This window comes from Cynoglossus semilaevis, unplaced genomic scaffold, assembly GCF_000523025.1.
Source record: "Cynoglossus semilaevis isolate Cse_v1.0 unplaced genomic scaffold, Cse_v1.0 scaffold1721, whole genome shotgun sequence".
Lineage (NCBI taxonomy): Eukaryota > Metazoa > Chordata > Actinopteri > Pleuronectiformes > Cynoglossidae > Cynoglossus > Cynoglossus semilaevis.
Window position 1 is genome coordinate 129,252 of NW_007585111.1, and position 23,570 is coordinate 152,821.

Consider the following 23,570-nt stretch of genomic DNA (forward strand, 5'->3'; position numbering starts at 1 on the left):
TAGCTAAAACACACAGTTAATGTAACGTCCCTGGCTGCTGGCTGAAAAGCTACTCACATTTAAAAAGGCCCAGTGGCTCTGAACTCAAGGGTTTAGAAGAGTAGAGGAGGGGCGGCCTGTTTGTGTCAGAGCAGCTGAGCAAAGATCACTGGAGGATCGTGGGTAAGTGTGTGTGCATTGATGGGAGCTCTGTAACACACTCTCAAAGAACAATCAGCATCCCTGACACAGTGGCTGGGCATGGGTCGTGATACTGGCAGTCCAAGGGGAACGCAGGTGGAATCACAACTGCCGTATCAGAAAGAGTCTAAATCAACAATTAATAATTAACAACGTAGCTGTCGTGAAACTTTTCTTGGTTTTAGCTCTGCGCCTTTCCCCCCATTCTTCTTCAAGTCAAAATCCTTCAACTATTTTCTCTCTGAAAGCTCACCTTGGATACTGCTCCTCCTCCCTCCTGCCCCTCCTCCACTCCCCCCCTCCCTGTGCCATCAAGCACCATGAACACACAGCATATTACTGTTCCAGGTGTTGTGGCTTATTGTAAAGGCCAATTGAACCTTCCACCTTTTGTCCAAAAAAGTAATCACAACAGTTCCGTGAGGTTGAGTCACGCTCAAAGAGTGCAGAAAGGCGTGGGCTTTGGATAAATTGCCTTTCTCCCCACAAAAACACAACTTTCTGTTTTCCTAGTTTTCTTCAAATTTAAGTTCAGGGACAAGCACAGACACGTGTGACACAAAAGGAAACAAGGGAAGCACGACTTGCTGAAGAAGTGAATAAATCACAAACAAACAAACAAATTTGAATTAATAAGAGAAATAACTGCTCGCAGCGCTGACTGGAACTTCTCAAGTGACTCAGCCATGAAAATAGTTCTGTTTCCCTGTGGCTCTTAATGAAAAGCTGGGAGAGCCTGGAGACAAAGACAATTCTCTCATACCTGATTTCATTTGCTTTTCCTCCCTCCACCAGGTTCTCAGATAATAAACGGATACTTTGATTAGTGCATATTACAAGGAGGCCAGCAGAACATAACTCGCACCATATACTTTAAAGAAGGCTCTCGTGGACCCTCCAGGGCAGGGCAACAGAAGTGTGCCCCATACTGTGGCCAGTCTACAAAACAACAATATTACCCTGTATTATAAAGCCTTTACATTAAACCTGAAGCCACATAATGCCCAGTGCAGAGCTGCAGTAAACTCCCTGCAGCTCAGCTAGTTGTGCGATAGTGTCTTGTTTTTACGACATGTGCAAACCTAGGCTGAGCATTTGGGATCTTCAATGTTCAATCTTAAAATTTTGACAAATATTGGACCGATACAGACCCCAAATATCGGATTGAGCCATGTTTAATTATCAGATCCAATGCTCTATGGTTCATCTATTACATTATTCCTAACCATCTGCAGGGTTTTACATCCATGCCCCTCCACTCCTACATGAGGTAAGTATTAATCTGACGATTTCCTCTGGGCAGTTTTTGCACTTTTTATTTTAACAATAACATTGAAATGAAAACATTAGATTATTTATAATAAAAAGAATACACCGAACACAGCACAACAGACTGCAGCACATGGTCGAAGACAGTCTTCAATTTGACCTATTTTTCTACAAAATAAAAGTAAAGCCCTTCTGGAAAAAAAGAAAAAAAAAGAAATTATTTCACATTCTTAAAAAAAAAAATCTGGATTGTTTGAAGACATAAAAAGAAAAGAAAATGATGCAACCAAATGTGTATGAAGTGGCCTTGTATTTCTGTATAGGTCTATCCGGCAGTGAGTCATACAGCGTATGAGTATTTTCTTTCTTTCAGTCAACCATAAGAATGTGCTGTTTCTATTATAGTATGTCACAGATGGAAACGTTCAGATAGGAATACATAAACTCGGGGGTCTTCCTCTCCCTCTGCCCCTGGAGTTATTATATGGGCAACTGGTTAACGTTTTCAGGAGCTCATCAAAAGAAAATACACAAACCTGTGTGACTGAGGGTCTGTGGGTATTCTCTGTACTGAAGTATAAACAGTACCGGCTACAAGTCAAATCCTGAGTATCCATCCATATAGGAGAACTGCAGTTTAATGTGACAGGGCTTTAATTCATTTCTTATATAGTAAATACAGTAGTATTACATGTAAATGTACTACATGTGGGACTCGTTGATTTCGATCAACCTGTTGAGCAACTGGAACTATGACTGACATGAACTGTGTACAAACACTGACACAAATGCATTTCTCCCAGGTCCGTTAACCAGTGGCCTTGTGTGTTTGTTGTACAAAGCTGCAGCACATCCAGGTGTGTTTTTAAATGTTTGCTTCACTGCTGATATCATTTAATAAAATCCCAATATGATGACACTAAAAGCAACATCAACAACGTGAAATATCTCTTCCTGTGTCGGGCAGTGCTGTTGCACTTAGTTGCAAAATGTGCTGCAAGTATTAGGAAATGATTTTACCGTAAATAAATAAAATATAGCTTTACAAATAAAAGATGTGCTGACTTTTATCCCTTCCCTCCTGATTATCGATCCTGTGAGACGCCTCTGTGTTCTTTGGCTGCAGTTACTGTGACCATTTATCAGCTCGGCTAATGATTTTCAATGACATCTAAACAAACACCTAAGAACCCTAATCATTCGCCGCTGCAGGAGGAGGAGTAAGAGATCACCAGGAGCCAGACATTAGGCATTAAACTTATTCATAGTTCTTTATAGTAGAATAAAGAAGGGAATAAAAATTAAAGTTGTGTTTCATTACTGACAGTGTGTGTGTGTGTGTTTTTACTGCATTTAAAAATAGCAGTTGCTTTGTAACTCTGCAGTTGCAGAGTAATACTGGAAAAAAAACAAAACAAAAAAAACAAAACAACAACAACAAGATTGCCTTAAACTCTATACAGACAGGAATTCTGGATGATCTTTCTTGGTTTGGTTTGAACCCAATTCTGGGACTTGATTCCTGAGCTCATCAAGACTACTGTAAGTTTCTCCTGCAGGGTCACCACAAGAGGTCAAGCAGACATGTACACACATGTATACATATGTGTATATGTACATAAATACACATATATACATTTATATACACACACCTAGACATATTATACATATGCACACATACTATAGTATACTCTTTATTTATATATATGTATATGCATATACATATATATGTGAATATATATGGATACATGTATATATATACACACACATACATATGTTTATGTGTATATGTCTACTGTTCATCTAGACAAGCTGTTCTTCTAGACAAATGAAGATATGTGTTTGTGTTATGTGTATATGTCTACTGTTCATCTAGACAAATGAAGATATGTGTTTGTGTGTGTGTGTGTGTGTGTGTGTGTGGTGGGTACCACTTCTGTCTCTCTGCTAATATCCAAATAGCAAACCCATTTCCAACACCATGCGTCTCCCTTTACACACAAGTAAAAGCAATATACAAAATCATATTAAATAAGGACAGAGGAGCAGGGATGGGGGGCTTGACGCCTTCGGAAGGGGGTTGATTTACATGCTCTGTCAATTCCCTGTTGCCGGCCCACATGCATAATTCATGGATTTTATTGACTGCAGGGGAATTCTATTATGTGATGGAGTGATACTCTGCTGAACAAAAGATGACTTTCCTTTTCAACAGTGTCATCAGGAGCGCGGCGTGTCACGAGTCAAAAGGCCCGTTTCTGTGAGCTGCTCACCTGAGGATTCTGTCAACGACTCGCTGGGCATTTGTTGGAAATTATTCCCTGCATGTTGACTGAGCTGCTGTAAGTGTTAATAATAATCTGTTGTGGTGTGGCTGGGTCCAGAATCTGAATAGACTGAGCCTGGTGTCCTCGACTGAAGACGGGCTCTGAGCTCAAATGAGTTTTAGGTCAGAATGGAGCGACTGCCAAAGTCATAAAAGACGTAGTAAATGAGTTTTTCAGGGAAGCGTCATATCAGTTACTAATGTCTTAGCACTGTATGGAGATACAGCCGTTTCATTAATTTTGCATCGGAAATCTTTTAGTTATAATACATTTTTTTCTGGATAATAAGGTTTTGCTTATAGTAACGGAGCATCATGTGTTATTTGTGTTTTGACCAATCTTGGCGTATGTGCACGAGCTTGAACTTTGTTCTTTACTCTGTATCCAATACCCTCAGGACACAATGGATTTGAAAAAGGAAAAGCTTCCTGGTGATCTTAAAAATGAAATCCTTTCATCCACTGACTTTATAAGAAGCTGAGCAGATGTTACATCTCAAAAAGGAAAAATGCCACAGGATGAGATTATTAAATTACCTTCAGAAGGACAAAGAAATAGAATTAGGATTTCTCATTAGGAAGCAACACTGAATTTCAGGTTTTCTGTGAATATTTCTTATTTTCTTCCTATATCATTACTTTCTCCAACCTTTTGGTTCGGGTTTGAAATATTTAAACTCAGGGAGTTTTAAATTCCTATGTAAAAAAAAAACACCAACATTTAACAACAAATACAGCTTTTATCACAACACTGAACGGACACTTTGTAAAAACTGCAAAGACATTTTTTGGGGATTTATAAGGAAATATTTGATGTTACACCAAAGAAAGTTTTGTACTGGTGTCCGAATGTTTAGTATATAGAAGTAGTGAGCAACCAAAGGTCACTACCCAAGCAATATATCCCACCATGCATTGCAGTGGTGACGACATGGCGGAGAGAGGAGCACCGTCTGTCAGTCCACTTTACCAGTGTGTGACAGTAATGATGTAAGTAAGTGGCGAAGTAGTGTCCGAAAACGTTTTAAATTTAAACAGTGAGTCCAATAAATATATATAATTCCCTATATATGGAGTTGAGAGCAGGGAGTAGGGAATGAGTGAGCGATTTCGGAAACAGCCTCTGTTCCCATCTGCCATCAAAGACATCAAAGTCAACACGTGACAATACGAGCAGTTAACACGGGAAGCTGTGATGCTCATAGAACAAAGGTTAGGAATTACATATTGATGAGATACTTCAAAAATTTAAGCGAGATATCAAAGTCCTGGCTGTAAAACTCTGCATGATTAAACTTCAAAAGCACTTTTCAAGGACTTTACTCTGGTTCTACAGAGGTCAGCCAATCAGACAAGACTTATAATCAATTATTACCTTGCATCTTCCCAGAGATATCTCCAAAAGTCTGCATGAATTTAGTAGTTTAGGTAACTCTTTTTGTCAAAAAAAAAACCCCAAAACAAAAAAACAGGACGACATCATTCTTCATGAATCGGTTCCCCAATGAACTTGGAGAATTGTTCCGAAAACTCCTCCTTTTCCATCTTGTACGAATCATAAAGACCATTCAATTTGTTTCCATTCATACCTTTCCGTTACCTTCCAGTTTATGCAACCACGCTAACAGCTAACAACAAGGAACGCCTCCGCACAAACAGAACAAATTGCTGTAGCTCTTTTCAATGACCCAGTCCAGCATCAACTAGAACGTTGCATAATTGTCCTTCTCTTCATCGTGACGGGCTTTATTCTCGTCAGGGACATCCACATATCTTTGGTTTTCTGAACAAGTGTCTTTATAGTCTTCAGCCAAACAGCGCAGACAAAGGACGACTGTTTGTTCCTGTCAGTGGGTCAACACAATGTTTTCTGATGCCTGTGTGTGGAATGTGTCCACATTAAACCAGCCCGTCTGCAGTGGGAACAAAAGTGCGTCTGTTTCTGGGGGCATTCAGGAGCCGTGGGCCGTGAACTTTATATAAACATTTTTATAAAACTAACTTTTGTAGTTAAACTTTTTGAACAAAGTAATGAATATTGAACCATTTAACACTATTCTATCTAATACTATATCCAACGATAAGTAGTTGTATAATGTTAAACCTCCTGTTTAGCTAGAACACGGACACATTTAAAAATACGACAGCGTCCGTCTGAGTGCTGCTGTCACAAAAGTTTATAAAACTAAAAAAACATTTCATGCTACTCCTGATCTTAATCATTCACTTCTTTTGAGATCCCCCTTAATCACCCTGAGCCTGGCACGCTGCTGCCACCTGCTGCCTACATCACCTGCCAATCAGGACTTATGACATGCCCTTATAGTTGGGTCTGCTTTTGAAAAACAAAACAAGAAAAAGAAAAAAAAATAGACATAATGCTGAGTGATTGTGGCTCCCACTGCTCTCGGTTGCCGTCTTCGACACATCTTGAAAGGCTTTCTTCTCGTGCTCACAGCTTTGCTATTCCCACTTTAAAGGTTCTGTTTTCTGCACCTAGAACCAATTAGAGCTTCTTTTCAGAATCCTTCTTTCTTTCCTTAATGGGAAAGACTTCATTTCTATTTATGGAAAGTCTTCTATTAGCTCACCTAGCAGCAGTGTCGGGGGATTCTGAAGGAGGAGAAAGACACTTCTCCTCCTAATGGTCAAAGTCATATTAAAATCAAAAGAACGCTCTGGGTTATGTATTCACCTCACAGTCCTCCCGCTCTACAGGCCGGAGCGTGGAGGTTTGTTTTTATATCAAAAGACCGCCGTGGCTGTTCACAGTGTACTTGCTAATTACCCGTGCAGACCCCGGGGTGTTGTGGTCAGGGTCTGTGCACTGTACAGTCGTTTGTTATTTACACCGCTGGATTAATATGCATCTCTTCGATCGGCTCTCCTTGGAGGTCAGAGGACAAATTTAAAGGAGTTAAAAGGCATTTAACACCCGTGTTTTATTCTGCTTTACAGGAGGATAAAGTCATATTTAAGCTCATTCCACACCACAGCCTTGGACCTAACCACTGTGATGACTGTGCATTTAATTTCACTGAAGGCAGGAATCCCATTTTGGGTTAGATTTAGATGAATGAGCCTCATTTGGAGGGTTCTCTTTTGACCCCACATGCTGCAAACTTAGTATTCTACAGGCCCTGTACACAGGGGTTAGGTAAACACAGCGTTTCCTTAATTGGTGAGGATCAAACTTCCCGTGTCCAATGCAATTTTCTCCAAGGGATTGGAGTTGCTGCGCCTCAGCTAATGAGAGGCAGAGGAGTCCAAGTGAAAGGCAATGTGACTCTCTCTCTGTCTCCGTCTCTCTCCAGTACTTTTTTATAAATAGTTTTTTTATTGGCAGAATGGCAGTAACACATTGATGAGCAGAGACCAAGGATAAAAGATTCACTTTTGGAGGTCAGAAAGTGAGTGAAAAGACAGAAACCCTTCAGTCTTTTTATAATTCCATGCCTGGGTCTAAGTCCCAGTGAACAATGAATACAGCAGGGTATGAGTGCAGAGGTAATGGGTAAAATCAATGGGTAAAAGTTACTGTAGAAGACAGCAGTTGGTAAAAATAAGAAAATAAAACAAAAAGAGATGAGACCGTGTTCCTACCTCTCTTCTAGCGGTTTGTCTCCAAACATCCAGTGGATTTGAGCTGTAGGATATCCGGTGACCACACAGGGCAGCAGGACGTTGGTGCCCACAACTTTGGTCACTGGAACAGGTGGCACCAAGAACTCCAACTTCCTGTCGTCTCCAGTTTCTACAATCAAGGAAATATATCACAATTTCTGGCTCAAATATGGCAAAAGTAGATCAGACACGTTGTGTGTAGCTACAGTTAGTAAATCTTAGCATCTGGTCAGGTTTAATGTTGAACACACGCTACCTTTGATGAGGATAAGCTGATGTAGAAAAAAGAGGGAAATTATTTATTATTCAGTCCTGTCCCGTCATCATCATCAGTCAGTCTGACTCAGTCTGTGAATTGTATTTTAATTGTAGACTAAAATTGTCCATGTTGACATTACAGACTGCTGCACGTATTACTCCAGCCCTGACCAAAGTAATCCTACAAATGCCTGCACAATGTGTGTATACACAGTACTCCGGCAAAAGAAACTGCAAAGCACCATCATTTTAGCATCCAATGAGTTTACCCGAGGTCATTATTCCACTCAGCTTTACTGGATATTATTCTTGACTTAGCTGATCATGTGCTGAAGGCACATTTTACTGCTTTGCTGTGCCAGCCATTTACATGGAAAACAAATACATGGGTATTTATTTATATCCCTTACCTGTCCATTTACATGGAAAACAAATACACGGGTATTTATTTATATCCCTTACCTGTCAGAAAAAGCAAAGTGAACATATTTTCAAGTGTATGTCTTGTGTCGACTATGAATGTATTCATTATCCCGAGATAAAAATCTATTACTTTTTGCATCACATAACGGAGCAGTGGAGAAGATGAACGATGTTCCCTCCTTAATGTTTCTGTAGGAATTAAACTTCATTCTGTTGACTGTTCAGCTTGTCTGCATTTGACTTTGTCTTCATTTTACCTGGCACTATTTGAAGCTGGGCCTCGTCGCTGGACTTGGACGCCCCCACGTTTTCCACCACACATCGGTAGAGCCCTGCGTCGGCTTCTGTGGCGTTACTGATCACCAGGGCTCCGCTCTGCAGCTGAACCAACCGTCCGCTCATCTCCAGTGGCTGGTGGTCCTTCTCCCACCGAGTGAAGGGAACAAGGTTGGAGTTGACCTCACACGCCATCACCTGACTGTCTCCTGGACGTACGGAGCTTGCTACAGGCTGGCTGGAGAACTTGGGGGAACCTGGGAGACAAAAACATGGGGATTTAAGAGTTTTTACAGTTACTTAAAATGAACACTCCCACTGGCTGCTCGGCATTAGTCTGGGAAATGATTCCAATTATTCAAACCTATTCACTGATGTGACATGGCATCACTGAGTGTGAATGAAGCAGAAAAAATTGAGGCTTGGCTGCGAGTCATGGTTCCATTAAAAAGATTTAATGGCAGTGAATTTCTCCAGTTCAGAAAACTTGAATATAAAAAATAAGAATACTCGGGGTTAGATTTGGAGCATCCCTTGTTCTTTATTCTTAAATTACTGACACACTGCTTCAGTTTACTTTACTTGTTTTATTCAAAACCCAAATGACAAAGGTTTGTTTTCATCTTTAATCAAGGTTAAAAATCTATAATCAAAGCAGAACAGAGGACACACAGAAGACATAAAAATGAACTCCCACCACTGGCTGTTCTCTGCTCTTGACACAAAACTAATTATTTCCGCAGTTTAAAGACAGCGATGGGCAACAAACAACAGGACTCACATCTGCAAAAAATCAGAAGTGCAGCTTCAATCAAAAGGAACAGACAGCATACAAACTGAAAACGACTATTCCTGGATTTTTAAGTGGAAAAGGATGAGTGTTTTATGTATGATGGCTCCTCTATCAACCACCATGCTGGGCTACTTCTATGAAGGGCCTCTGGAGTGTCTGGGATGACTGTGGTTGTCTCCTTGGTAATATGTGTCTGTGTGCGTTAATGTTTGCCAGACACAGAGTGAGCAGCAAGAGAAGAATGGCTACAAATATGTGTGACAGAGTTGAAAGACAGAGGCTGTGGTTTTTATGGCTGAGCCTTTATTGATTACTCTGGGCTCGTCTTCTTTAACTGTGCTCCGCTCTCACAGGAAGTGATGCTGAAGGCTGGCTGAGTGATTATTTGGCATCTCTGCGCCCCCTGCTCTCACCTGCAGACAGCTTCTCAAATCTCCTGCCAAGAACAGCTCCAGGCTGAATCACACTTCAAGATAAGGCTCTCAGCAGCCAGTCGCTCCCCTCTTGGCCCAGGTCGACAGCTTTTCACAATGCATCTCAACACAATGGTAAACCTAATGGGGGCTTTAAGTTGGTGCTAGTGCTGATTTCACTGATTATCACAGCTGCCAATCACCTACTGCATAATAACTGGAAGGCAGACTCAGCTGAATATCAGAGATTAGAGTCACTGAATTAATCTAAAAAATCAAGTATTTGTAGGGGACTCCAAGAGGAGTGTAGCAAAGGTATGGTCACAAAAGTCAAAAATGGAATTCTGGGATATCTTTTTAAGCTTTTAGTGTCACATGGTACAGTTTTATCAGACTTTTTTATATAAATATGACAGACTCTGCTACTGTAGCCGATATAAAGCTTAATATTGGCTAAAGCTAGCTGTTAGCAAGATAGCTGGAAACAAGTGGTAAAGCTAACGGCTTTATACACTTTTTATTTTATTTGAAGTAAAAGGGTGGTTACAGTTGTTTTTTTTAATAAAAATGTATTGGCGTAAGGTTGAGACAATCAACAATTTGAAATTTAGGATGAAAATGTAGCCTACATTTTTTAACGCTACAGCAGACTGCTCTGAATCATGTCAGCACAAAATGTTTACTTAAATAATAAAAAAAAACTTAAAAGGATGTTGCTCAAGAATTGCTAAAGCTTTATCGATCTTATTTCACACTGCTGCGTCCGAATCAGCCTTGTCGCTGGTGTGACCCTAAATATGGCCACACCATTTCATGTACCTGCACCAGTGTTAAGTGGACACTCCATATTATGATGTTTCCAATATCACAGCTTTGCAGCAGCTACTATGTATAAAAATCTATTCCTGGAGAGTGGAGACCAAGGGTTTGTAGGTCGGAAAGTTGTGAGTGTCGATGCTAATAGTATCGATTCCAATTAATCACACTTAAATCACACATTTAAATCGACCGGGGCGGGAGCTTCATTTTCCACACCCTTGCTCAGCACCATCTATTGAACAGAGGGAAGTGCTGTACCGACAGTCTCCGGTCTTATTAGCAGAGTCTGATGAGTTTCTAATGATTCTGGAAGACCAATAGGGTCTCAGTGGTCTCGTCACAACAATTTAGAGTGCCAAAACTAATTTTCTTTGTTTCTTTTCCAGCTGCAAATTCGAACACTGCCGAACTCATCGTGCCCTAAAAAGCAGTCTCCTAGGAAACCCTTTAGTTCCACAGGATCCACCAAATTCCTTATCGGTTGCATCGGTGTGGGCTAGCAATAGTACTATTCTAAAGATACACATTGGAGGTCTGGTCTGAATGAGCAGTAAAGACCTACAAGTGTGTAAAAAAACACAGACACACAGTTAAACTACACAGCAGGGTTTCTAGTATTTTTTAATTAAAATCATGTACAGAATACCAATGAGCAGCTTAATGGAATATGCAGAAGGGTTGGAGAATATCCCTCCAGATTCAGTTGAATTAGTTCTAACAGAGCAGCTGCCCTTCACCTTGGACTGACAAACGCCACAGTGCTCTGTTACATATTTGAATCAGCATCAGTTTAGGTAATTAAGGGAGAACATTCAAGTGGTTTCCACCGAGAATCTGCAGAGATGGCTGTTCTCATTATCTGGACAAATAATAAGCTTGAAATGGAAAATATTGTGTTCCCACGATGAAAAAGTGGAGGAAATAGGCTCCCAGCTCGTGTTTCTCAATACAAATACCAACCAGTACTTCTGTGACATCATAGATATTTCAACATCAACAGCTTGCTAAGTCAAAGTCAGGATTGAAAAGAATCATTCTGGGTTGAAAAAGACAATTTTTTTATTTTCAATCTTTAATCTTCCCTCTTGTCACTACTGAGAACACCTTCTTGAGCTTTATAAAAACACAAGACGTTTGCTACAACCTTGTTTTGCACAAGAGATTTAATGTGTCCGTCATCCTGACAGAAACGATTTAGAACACCATGTCAGTGGTTGAGAACTCATGCCCAAAGGCATCATGGGAGACTGTCCTAATCGTGCATGCTGAAACTTATAGTCCTTCTTTTCAGAAGATGAGTTGCACATTCTTGGAGTCTAACCAACTATTCTGTCATCAGATATTTACATACGTGAGTGATGTCACCAAGGTGCAGAAAGGTGCAGATTGATTTGACACCAATCGATCACAAAGAACACAATAATTGGTTCTGACCAAATGCATAAACAGAACATATTCACAACTGGTCACTCTCTGGCATTTCTAGCCTTCATTAATACAGTTATTGACTAAATGACCCCTGCTACCAGTAAAGTATGAGGCTAACACACGGTTTGACATCATTCTCTCAAAGTCAAATCACAAAGGCTTTTCAACAGATCTGATATTTTTCAATCATGAATAGCAGCGCAGTGGCAGCAGAGAGAAATATCCTACAAAAGAAAAAGGCAAGACTATTTCCTCCACTGATAAGAGAGTCACTCAAACGGAAGGTAACAAGTGGGACTGTGGCTCCTATCACATTCTCTCTTCTTCTCCTTATCTAAAGCCAACATTTACGCTCCTTCTCTTGGGATTAATGAACATCTCTCTGGGAAATATGGAAAAAAAAAATCAATACCCGAAACCACGGAAAACAACTCATATGGAAGGAAAGAAAGAGGGGAAAAAATAAAATAAAATAAATTGAACCCCTCTGTGTCAAAACAAATCAGAGACTGCAGTGACTGGTACAAATTGATATTTATACTGAGTGTATTCTTCAGGTTCAGAAGGAGACGTGGTTTTCCTTCAAAGCAGGGTGACGACTTCACCTGGTTCCAGCTTTCCCTTCATCATTCCTCTGACATTATCAACAGATCAGTTACAGGTTCTCCAACACAAGAAGGCGGAACAATCACAATCCTATTGTTGGTGCAATTCTCAAAAACAACAAAAAAGAAAAACTGAGCCAAACAACAGACGCTGAGCCAAAGAGGAGCGGACATAAACCCAGTCACGGACGAAGAGTAAATTAGGATGTTAAAGGATATAATCAATGAAGGCTTAAAAAAAAAAAAAAGATGTAGTGCAAACGTTGGAGCGACACAGTAATCAAGTACCGAGAAAGGGACTATAAAGTCTATCAGACGTATTGGCATGAAGTGGTATATGCTGAGACAAGGTCTAAAATCATTTCCCTGCAGCTGAATTCCCTGGTAATATATGTGCTTTGCTTGATTTAGTTCAGAGCTTCTCTCAGTTCCGTGGCTGCTCCCTTTAAGGTTGTAGCAAGTGATAATTAATTCTCTAATTGAAGGTTTCTGAGCTTCAGAGGAGAAAACATCTCCAGGCTCCCTCAGCCGACGTACAGTACAGAAAATTACATTCTCACAGCAAAGCATTTAAGGATCCATGCCTTATTGATATTACATACCACGGTGCTTTCAAATGTATAATTTAAGCTGCAAATCTTCAAACACAAAGGCAGACACACACTTTTTGAACACCCCCTCTTCCTTCCCCTCTATCATGTATGACCTGACGATCGAACGCCTCACAAAAATGCTGTTAAGCTGTTTAATACTTTGATACTCTGCAGACCTTCACATTCACTCTGTCAGGTAACGTCAGGTGTTTAATATAGCTATCTATATAAATTTTACTTACAAGGCCACAGAGCTAAACCTTCAAAAACAATGTATTAATTTGAATTTAAATTCTACATTAAAAAATATATAAAAATCCCCTCATGAAATGTTTAAATTCCCGTGGTAGAACAGATAAAGGTTCAATTTCCATTCGTATTAAGTTTTTAATTTAGACGCTGATGGGCAAAAACTGTCTAAAGCAGTAAATCGTCAACCCTTGATAAGACTATAATAAACGTAGTCATATCCATATTAATTCTTCTACACATTTTAAATAATCGACTTCTACAAAACTGCAATTCTCATGACACAAATTAAATTAAATTATAGTCAGAGGAATTCCCATTCTGTGGAACAAAAAAAGAACATTATTATAATGACATCATCTTGAACTATTCTTGCTGAGCCCAATCTCCCTGACATAGCTATGCCTCCACCACAGGGGGAGCCCCCTCCACTAATGTATTGTGACAAAACAAAAAAAGATTTAAAAATCAAACCCAGATAAGAAAGACTCATCAATGTGTTATGAGATGGTGGACATCAGAATATGTGGATCAATTCAACTTTTAACTCAGTTTCAGCAGTTTCAGCTTCAACATTCAGAGACAGTGTCTGCAAATGTTCTATTGTGAGCAGAAAACTTAGTACACTGGGGAAATCTCTCTTTTGAAGAGACCTGCTTTGGTGACACATAGAAAACCCGGGATACAAAGACCTCTATGAAAATGAACCAAGTTTGAAAAGTCACGAATAAAATGTTTGTAAATCACTAACAAAGGTTCCTTCACAAAAAAAGAAGAGGAAAGGTTATTATATTCCTAAAGATCTGGGCAATCATTTTGGAGGAAATGGAAACTCTGACTCTACGGCTCAGATTCTGGCAGCTTGAGGTTTGAAATTTTTGGTTTTGGTTTGGGGGCCAGACATGAGGAAAAAAGATGAGACGAACACAAAAGATGCATATCTGCACATGTGCAAACCACTGACAATGATGGAAAATACTTTAAATATAATGTATTAATGTATAATGTAAAAATGTATCATAAAAAAAATGACATCTAGAGTTTGAATTCTGACAGTGAAGTGATAAAAAAATGTATCATAAAAAAAATGACATGTAGAGTTTGAATTCTGACAGTGAAGTGAGTGAAGCCCACGAGACTTTGTCCACGAAGTGTAAAGACGAGTTGGGGATGAAGTAAGAAACCTGAGAATTAGGTTTTAAGCGTCGATGATCTTGGGAATGCTGGAAAAAATTGTCTGACTTGCTGTAATACTTCAGGCATGTAAGGTTTAAAGAGAGTTGTGAAAATATTCATAAATAAATTTGAGCTGAAAGATGAAATACTTTGACACCAGTGCAGAAGGAAACACGGCGACTGTAGGGATCATGTTGCGATTTGCAAAACTCCCAAAGTAAATGTGTAAAATTAAACAGTTTCATTATCTTTACAATGACGAAAGACACCAATCATTGAGTCACAGCCAGTAGGGCCAATAAAGGAGTTACTTTTATTGAGTTTTAATATTCAGATTAAGTAAGTATGTAATTAATTCTAATTAAATTTCAAAACTAGTTCAACACTAGGACTAAAAGGACTAAAACTTAATTTTTTATATATTTTCTAAACACACTTAAATTTCAATGTCACACCACTACCATGGTGATTTTTATATTCAAGGTCTACCTTGGTACCTGAAGGCAGCACTGGCTCCCCTAAGGGCAGATATATTCACATAATTAATCTGTTTTGGAAGATCGCACAGAAATGTTTTTTTTCCTCATGTCACCTGCGGGGGCTCTGTACAAGACTGACAGGAAGTAAAACATGACTAATTAATGACCGTTTATTAAAAACTCATTAAGTCGACAAGGGAACTTACTGTGTGTGAGACTGACTAAATTCTGACGTACCAGGAGAGAAAGATAAAAATAAAGACTCCCTCTATTCAATTCATTTGTCTTCATATGATTAAAGCTAACCCCGGAGAAGATCACGTGACGTCTGTCCTTTACTGTGACAAAATATAGGGAAAAAAGCGATAACACTTAACAAAGGAGCTAAAAATAAAAGTGCCCTCTCACACAGGCCCTCACAAACACACACACAGGGAAGGTCTAAAACGCCTGTGTTGTGTAAACACATCAGTGGGACAGACAGCAGATGGATGGATGGTGCTGTATAGGAGTCGTCCTCAGACAGGCAGCTCTTATTTTATCTAGCGGGCTGTAAAAACGGCTTTGGGCCGCGGCAGACGACAGAGAGCGCATTCTGACCTGGGAAGCAGTCAGTGCCTAAAGAACGTCTTGTAAAAAGCCCTCAGAAGACAGCTGCTGCCTCAGAGGACGGGTGGCTTGTTAAATTTCCAATGTGACAACCTCGACATAACAATGGCATCAGGCAGTCAGTAACACAATACCCAGTTTCATCGCCCAAAAACAAAGACACAAACAGACGCCTGTGAGTGTCGTGGTAAATTCATGCCCGTGATTGTGAGAAGTGCGTCGCCGTAGATCTGCAGAGATGGAAATCTCTACACGCTCCTGGCTGGAAGGAGTTGGGTTTTAAAGGCAGGAGCTCGGTGGGTGCAGAGCAGATGTTGTGTGAAGAAGGTCCTTCTCAACATTAATGACTATCAGCGGATGAGCCTCGGGCTGCAGCTGCTGTTTACAGACGAGCTGAGGTGAGGAGGAGACCATGCTGCTTCATCACTGCATTTCTAATGTCGGAGTCTACGCAAATACACAGACAGGGGACGACGAATGTTTCTGTGGAACAAAGGTATCAAAAATGTGACAAACTGGAAGTTTTTTGATGTGCATTTGTTGAAGAGTGGAGGGACGGGGGGGTGGGGGGGTGGGATCAGTCAACAATGAAGACTTGCAAAATAAGTGTGTTGAAAATGAGCAGTGACAGATCAGGATGAGACTGCTGGCACTTTGACAGCTGCTGATTGTCTGATGTGGCACCAAACAAAAACAGAGACAAACATGTTCATGGACAGAGACGGATGAAGACGGACATGTGACGCAGCCGAAACTACCACCGTCGGAAGAAAATTATTTTAGATTTATTTTCTTTTTTAAAGCTGGCTGCACTTTCAGCAAGTAACTGCCGGGTTCATGTGGGGTAAAACATGTTTGCTAATTAAAGTGCATTATTCTTCATCATAAATAATTCATACCCGTACAAACACTTCTACACGCAATTATTCTACAGGCAAAATAAAGGATCATTTATTCTTTTTTAACCACTTCACTGTCCTGTTGAGGGGTTTCACGCAGAGCTGCAGCCAATCACAGGAGAGACGACTGAGATGGACATCGGTCCGTCACAGGGACACAAAAGCAGAAAGAAATCTGAATGTCTTAAAGTTCACAATGTTGGACTCAGGGAATCTGAGTACATTGAAAAAGAAGAAGGACACAAAAAGCCACCACAGACTTTAGACATCAGGCTACAGGAGTAACCACTGCTCCACACCTGACAAATAACTATGAAAATGTGTACAAAATCAGCCTTTAGATTCCATTCAAATTCAATGTGACAGTAAATAAAATCTGCCCACTTTTTTCATTCAATGCATTTCAAGCTGTATATTAATATATTCATTAACATTTTAAATCTCTAAATACCTTGTTTTAAATACTTTATTCATTTGTAGGAGTTAGTGACTCAGTGAAATAATACATTTCCTGGTGGAAATGTATTATTTTATTTTATTGACTATTATACAATTAAACTGACTGACATACAAGCAGGAAAAACTTACTAGAATGTTAAAAGCATTAATACTTTTTCAACAGCTCATCAGACATCATGTGGGTTTCAGCAGCTGGAGAAATGCAGTAATATTCCAGAGACCACAGGGCTTGGTGGCGAGGTAATGGAACTCAGTATTTACTCTGTGACATTTAATGAAAATAACTTACACTTACACAGTGGAGATAATAATACAGGTGACATTCCAATTTGAATGTCACATTTGCCTTAGAAATAAACAAGGATAAACTATTATTGTTGACATTTAAAAGATATTCATAAAATGTTTATTGGAAAAACACCCAAAGGTTCTGTCACTGCAAACCACTGCTGGATTTCCCTTCCCCCTAAGTGAAAAGTAATTGATTTGTGCAGCGGCAGTTACATTTATGTAAATATGCAGTGTAGGCATTTGTCAGGTCAATTACTGAGAGAAAAAAAGTTGAATATATAAAGGTATAATCTGTTTCTGTGGAAAAGCTGTGACTAACATTTAATTCAATATAACAATAATAATGGAAGAGTTCATGCAACTCATGGGACAAGGGCTATTCGATGCATCTTTGGCACCCCCTGCAGGGCAGTAGAGGTAAATCAAACACATTGTCCAAATAACTCAAAACTATTTATTTTTAAATCCTGTAGCATATGAGGTTCAACTCGACTTTCCTTCATGTCTTGGTGACCATGAACACATTCAAACGCCACAAATGTCTTTCCACTTTGCACATGTTAGACCTCCAACACCTCACAGCACTGAGGAGGAACAAGTGCCTTTTCATTACAGGTAATAGTAGTAGTTGAAACAGTAGTGATTCCAATAGGGGCCTTAATCGTGTTAAAATGTCTTATTTTATCACTGGGAATTTAACTCATTCTGGGCCAATTTTGAGGCTAACGTTCCGATGAGGTCGTTGCCATGGGAAACTGGGGTCCTCCCTTTACCAGAGCACAGACAAACCCAGCACACGCACATCCCTCTGCTCCTTCTCCCTCTCCTCCCCCTCGTTTCCTTATCTCCACACAGGAATGGAGGAGGGGGAGCCAGGTGAGACAGAGCGATGGAGTCTGAGGCTCAGCAGAGCGGCAGCCAATGTCAGCGGAGTCACCCTGGGGATTATGAAGGACGTGTCAATCAAGTCCAGGTGTTACAAAAGGGCTGCTGTCACAGACCCGTCCACTCATCTTTTATCCACTACTTCTTTCATCAAAGGCTCTGCACAACATCCCTGTGCACTGGAATGAAGGGCCCCTCCATCCTCAGCTGTGACCCACCAGACCAGCAGATAAATGAACCAAACACAGGCAGCTCTGATGTTGATGGAAACACAAATACGAGCTGAAGGGATAACCTCTCCACATTTACTCCTCTCCTTCACTTGTTTCAATCCCCCATCCCCGCTCCCTGCGTTTCTCACAGACTTGCATTCAATCAGTCTGCACATTCCCACCGCCCTCCCCTCTCCCTCTCCATCTTCCCACCACACATTTCAGTGGGAGCTCTATTGTCTGCTGGAGAGGGACATGCTGCTGCTGGTTTTTATCTGGGGCTGTTGGCGGCACATCTGTAGATGTTATCAGCAGCCCTGCTGCTCTGTTTAAGCTCCAGACCCAGTGAGTATAGCTGGCAGAGAAATGGGATGGATGGAGGCTGAGGCCTGGTGGAAATAGAGAATCTTCAGAGGAGCCAACGTGGTCAAGGGTCAGAGAGGTGAAGAGTCGGTGGAACTGCTGTAGGAAACGCGATCTGGTCTGAACCCACGATTTTAAAGGTTTATTTGCACTCCACGAATAAGTGTCAAAAGCAACTCAAAAGTACTTTACATCAACACATTTCAAATATTACAAATTACCAATACAAAAAAATGTGTTTTTGCTGTAACAACAATCACACTGCAGCGTCTGTTCTGATCTGTGGTGGTTGTTTTAAGGCGGTGGCAGCTTCTGCGAGTCCATACATTTCTGTATGCTTATATGTGACATTTAGAGTTAGTGTAGAGTAAATGACTCTTTGTTGTACACACTTTACACAAATATTATATGACCAGTGAAGGCCTCTGGATCCCAGCGGCTCCACTAAGGTCTGACTAAGCAAAACATCTCACGGTAACTAGTATTTAGCGTCCGTGGAAATCTACGCTGCATGATAAAGAGGCTGCAGCATTTCCACACTCCGCCGCTGACTTTGCTCGACCCACTAATAGCTCAACATTTTATTTATCGTGTCGAATTACACACGCAATTATGAAACTGATCCATTTACTGGGTGTAAATGAGCTGCAGCCGCTTTTCTCTCTACAAATAGCTCATAGTGGGAGAACAAAGAGTTGTTTTTTGTTTTAAATGATCATATCAGAGGTAGCGAGGAGGACAAACACCGAAAGCAATCCAATCAATCACTCAGGCTTAATGGGGAAGGACACCAGCGATCTCAGACACACCTGGACGCTCTGACAGTGTGGCACTGGCAATTACTCCAATCCATCTGCAGTGTTGTGCTTTTAAACAGAGCAGATGTTGTGTCAAATGCATCCAGACAAAAATCAAACAGGCATCATTTAGTGTAGTGTTTATGTGGGCCAGCTTTGTGTGGGTGTTGTCCAACAAGGGGGGAAACACTATCTACAATAAGATGATGTTTATTTGCCTCCACGTGCGCCTCCTCTTTAGTTTAGGGTCGTGGTTTATGGGTATATACCAGGAACTGTTTTCAAAGACTTAATTAGTTCTGCTCTATAATGACCACATTTGTTTCCACCGAGGTATAAGCAGTGTATAGATTATGTAAATAAGTTGTGGAACATGTGAATAATTAGCTTCCAAGTTCCCAACATCTGCTATGCTTTCTTGTTTCTACTTCCTTATTCAAACTGCCCACTAATGGAAAAAAAACAAACCAAAACAAAGCACAAGAACCATCCAAGATCACAAAGTACTACTTCATAGATGCCTTTCCTCCAATCAGATAATGAAAAATATGCCTTTTGTGTCTCAGCTAATGCTAAGCATCATCTGCATTGAAGCCTCAATGAAGGTGCAGAGAAAACACACTTTGTGTTCTCTGCACCTTCTCTTCCTCTTTACTTTTCTGAACCTTCTCTTCCTCTTTGCTGTTCTGACGCTTTCCCGGGCATAAAGAATAAACATCCATTTTAAAACTTTACCACAGCATTTATGAAATAGTTTTATTTGTAGCCCTTGAGAGTTTAACTACGGCTGTAAGGGGAAAATGTAGCCGATTGGAAAGACATTCATCACCTACTCTTACAGTATTAGCTCCCAAGCTTTGCCTATTTTAGGGTTTTACAGTCCCAGAGGTGAGAATGCATTTACATATCTGACTACTGGTGTATTCACTTGTACTAGATTCTGTCCTAGGACAATCCTACCGTCCTGCCGGAAAATGTAGTTTGTATTAAAATATAAGTATAATATAACATTTAAAAGATAACATGTATCTATTAGGGATTAAGTTTCACTCACATGAGTTGCACTTTATTACAATAACCTGTTTCAGGGGGTTCACTGAGCATGGACCATTTCTATATACATATAAATGTATAAGTAAACATACATTTATATTTATACATATATACATTTGACAATATTAATCAAGGAACAATTTGCTTGATTCTATTAAGACTGCAAAACAACAGTGCAGTTCTGGTTTACACTTTTACTCCTGCAGTCTCATATCTTTGTCCATTTCCTTTAAATGTTGTGTCATGTAGCCAGTACTTTTGTCTGCATACTTGAAGAAGCCTTTCAATTTTTAACTAGTATAACCAAACTCTATTTGGTGTATAGCTTTGGGAGATAGGTGACAGCTCAGCTGTGTTCAACATGACGTGATGTTTTCTGGCTGTTGGAGTAATATAATAAAGGAGGTAAAATGCCGAGTTATTGCCTTCAGGAGGCTGAAAGGTAACTGCGAGGGAGGATATAAAGAAAATATATAGGCATGATGTGGAAAGAATTATTATTTGCTCTGGCGAAGGTTTCTTTGTATGTTTGCACACGTATGTTCATGTGTGCATAAACAACGGGAGAGAGATACTTGACACTGACCCCAGAGCAAAAGTAAATATACAGCTTGGAAAAAACACACACACGCACAATCAAAGGCCCGGCATAAGACTGTGTGACTTCAGGATGCTGTGTAAAATGTTGTCTGCTGAACAAAAGGCAGTTCTATTACACCACACCCACAGAAGGAGCAGGGAGACTGTACACAAACACTCCAGCCTTTATTTTAAATCATAAATCATAAATCATGCTTCATCACACTTTGACTCACTGAGTCAAGTGAAATCATGTGATGGCACACACACACACACACACACACACACGCACAGACTCATGAACAACCTTGAAGTCAACACCTTTTCTACACCCATCAAAACACATGAAGGTGATGCACAGTGTAGAGAAGAAGCCTTGAAAACTCTCCTAAGAAACCTTTACACACACACACACACACACACACACACACACACACACGGCAGCTCCACCACACACCTTGTTTTCACACTTGCACCTACAGGCACCGCTTGCACCACGCATGTCGTGCCCCTGCACATAAAGGGAGTTTGTGGTAGCGCAGGCCTGAACAGGCTCTGGCGGGGCATGTGGAAGCACAAATGAGAGACACGTACGTCTAACTTTTTTCTTTTTTTTTTTTGGTCTCAGCCAGCTTTTATTTCCATCTCGGCAATTGTAGCAACGCTTGGCAACCAACAGCCAACCATGCTGCATCTTTAAGACCCCCCCTCTCCGCCCCTCATTTGAGCTCCAAATTATAAAAAGATACCGTTTCTGGCATCAAGCGACATAATGAATGCAAATGAGCGGCTCATTGAAGATTGTCGGGTAGAGATTGGATATTTTTACAATAAAAAGCTTTTTGCTGGAAACATTTAAATTGAATTTGGCATAATTACAGCCAACAGTGACAAAGATCCTGTTTTTCAGCAACAACCAAGTGAAATTGTTCGCCTCCATCTGAGAAGGTAACGTGAGACAGGAGTGGAACAGAAGCAGAGAGGATGCTTTTAAAGCTGTTGCTCCAACACCTAAGGCCCCTACTGTCAGCTCTCTTCTACTTATCATCAACGCTTATGAAAACCTGCACATAAAGTCAATCCATAATTGATGCAGATCTTTCAAACTTCCGTCAGCTGCTCACCAAACAAGCTTTTCGCACTTTCCCGGTGAAAACCTCACCTTCAGTGTTTCATATGCAATGACACGCACACAGTTGCACCATTTTTCTGCATCCTCAGCACTCACACCATTAGGGAGAAGTATGCATTTTAGACATATTTTATTTACCCACAGCCAATTAAATGATGTCTTGGTTACCTTGGAAACACGTAATTCTCTCATGTAATATCCCATCAACTCATAGAAAGTACACTCTATTTCTTCAATATCTAGTGAAGCCACTTTAAAGAAATATGTAAAAAGCAGGTTTCAAACTTTTTCCCAGATACAATTTCTCCTGGCCTTGAATATCAGCGCTGTGTGAACTATAGGCAAAAACTGAATATTTTGACTAGTTCTGTGTCTGAGGAATAAAAGGTGCATTTAACATGAAATCCCTCCAGACCTGGAATCCACCTTCAAAAGGGTCGCCTCTCTTTAAAGGTTCAAAGACCGTTTTAGCTTTGAAATGTTGCGATGTTTAAATATATATCCCAGAACGTGTCTTAGTTCAACAAGTAATAGGACATGGATCAGCACACTGCTCTATAACAGTTTCCTTCATCTATACAGGTGACGGAGAACATCTCTAAATGTGAAACTAGACTCGTTTTATTTATCCAGACCACTAACCTGCCTGCAGCCCAGGTCTGCCCCTGTTAGATGTATCTGGACCATCATGATCAGCAGACTCAGACAATGACAACCTTTGACTGCTATGAAACCACATTGTTTAAAACAACTTGTTTTTGTCTTTCAGTAGTGTTTCCAAGTGGTCTTCAGAGTGGATATGTTCAGATTGGCATTCTAAATTCAACAGTTGAACAATATTCCAATGACATGATGATGAAAATGAGAAAACTGTGAAAGTCCAGTGTACTGCTTGGGAAACAAAGTCCCTGTTTCCTTTATGCCATTTCAGAAAGAAAGAAAATCTCCAAGCCACAATTAAATAAATCCAAAGTTCAGTGTAAAATGAAGTCATTTGTTTTGAATCTGCACACTGATGTGGAAACTCCTCTACTCCGGCTCATCTGTTGCAACCTTATGGTTTTTTTCCTTAAATGCACAGCCACTCATTTAGTAAACGTTACATCTGAGTTCCCCACCAAAGGAGCATGAAATTGTCCTTACCATTGTAAGGACTTGTTGAGAGAAACTTGTCAAAAAAAGCCGGGTTTCGATGAGAAACAGTGAGGCAGTAAATAGTGGTTTGAATTTAAAAACCACAACTGCAGAGGATGTATGTACACGTGTATTTAACTAGACAGAAAAGAGCAAACTGGTAGGAAACGGCAGGACAAAACCTGTACAAAAGATTATGGAAGTAAAAATTTACATTGCATTTGTCCTTCATTTTTATTAAATTAT

At 40.2% G+C, this 23,570-nt stretch overlaps 1 protein-coding gene across 10 annotated transcripts in view; it reads right to left on the reverse strand.

Annotated features, from left to right (window-relative positions):
- The window catches only part of neo1a (neogenin 1a), a 147,353-nt gene that overhangs the window by 57,286 nt on the left and 66,497 nt on the right, over window positions 1–23,570 (reverse strand). For all 10 annotated transcript variants that reach the window (XM_008337052.3, XM_008337061.3, XM_008337055.3 and 7 more), the window contains exons 3-4: window positions 8,338–8,613; window positions 7,379–7,529 (exon numbers count right to left, since the gene is read on the reverse strand). In XM_008337052.3, the coding sequence (XP_008335274.1) occupies window positions 7,379–7,529; window positions 8,338–8,613 (427 nt within the window). The remainder of the gene's footprint in view (window positions 1–7,378; window positions 7,530–8,337; window positions 8,614–23,570) is intronic.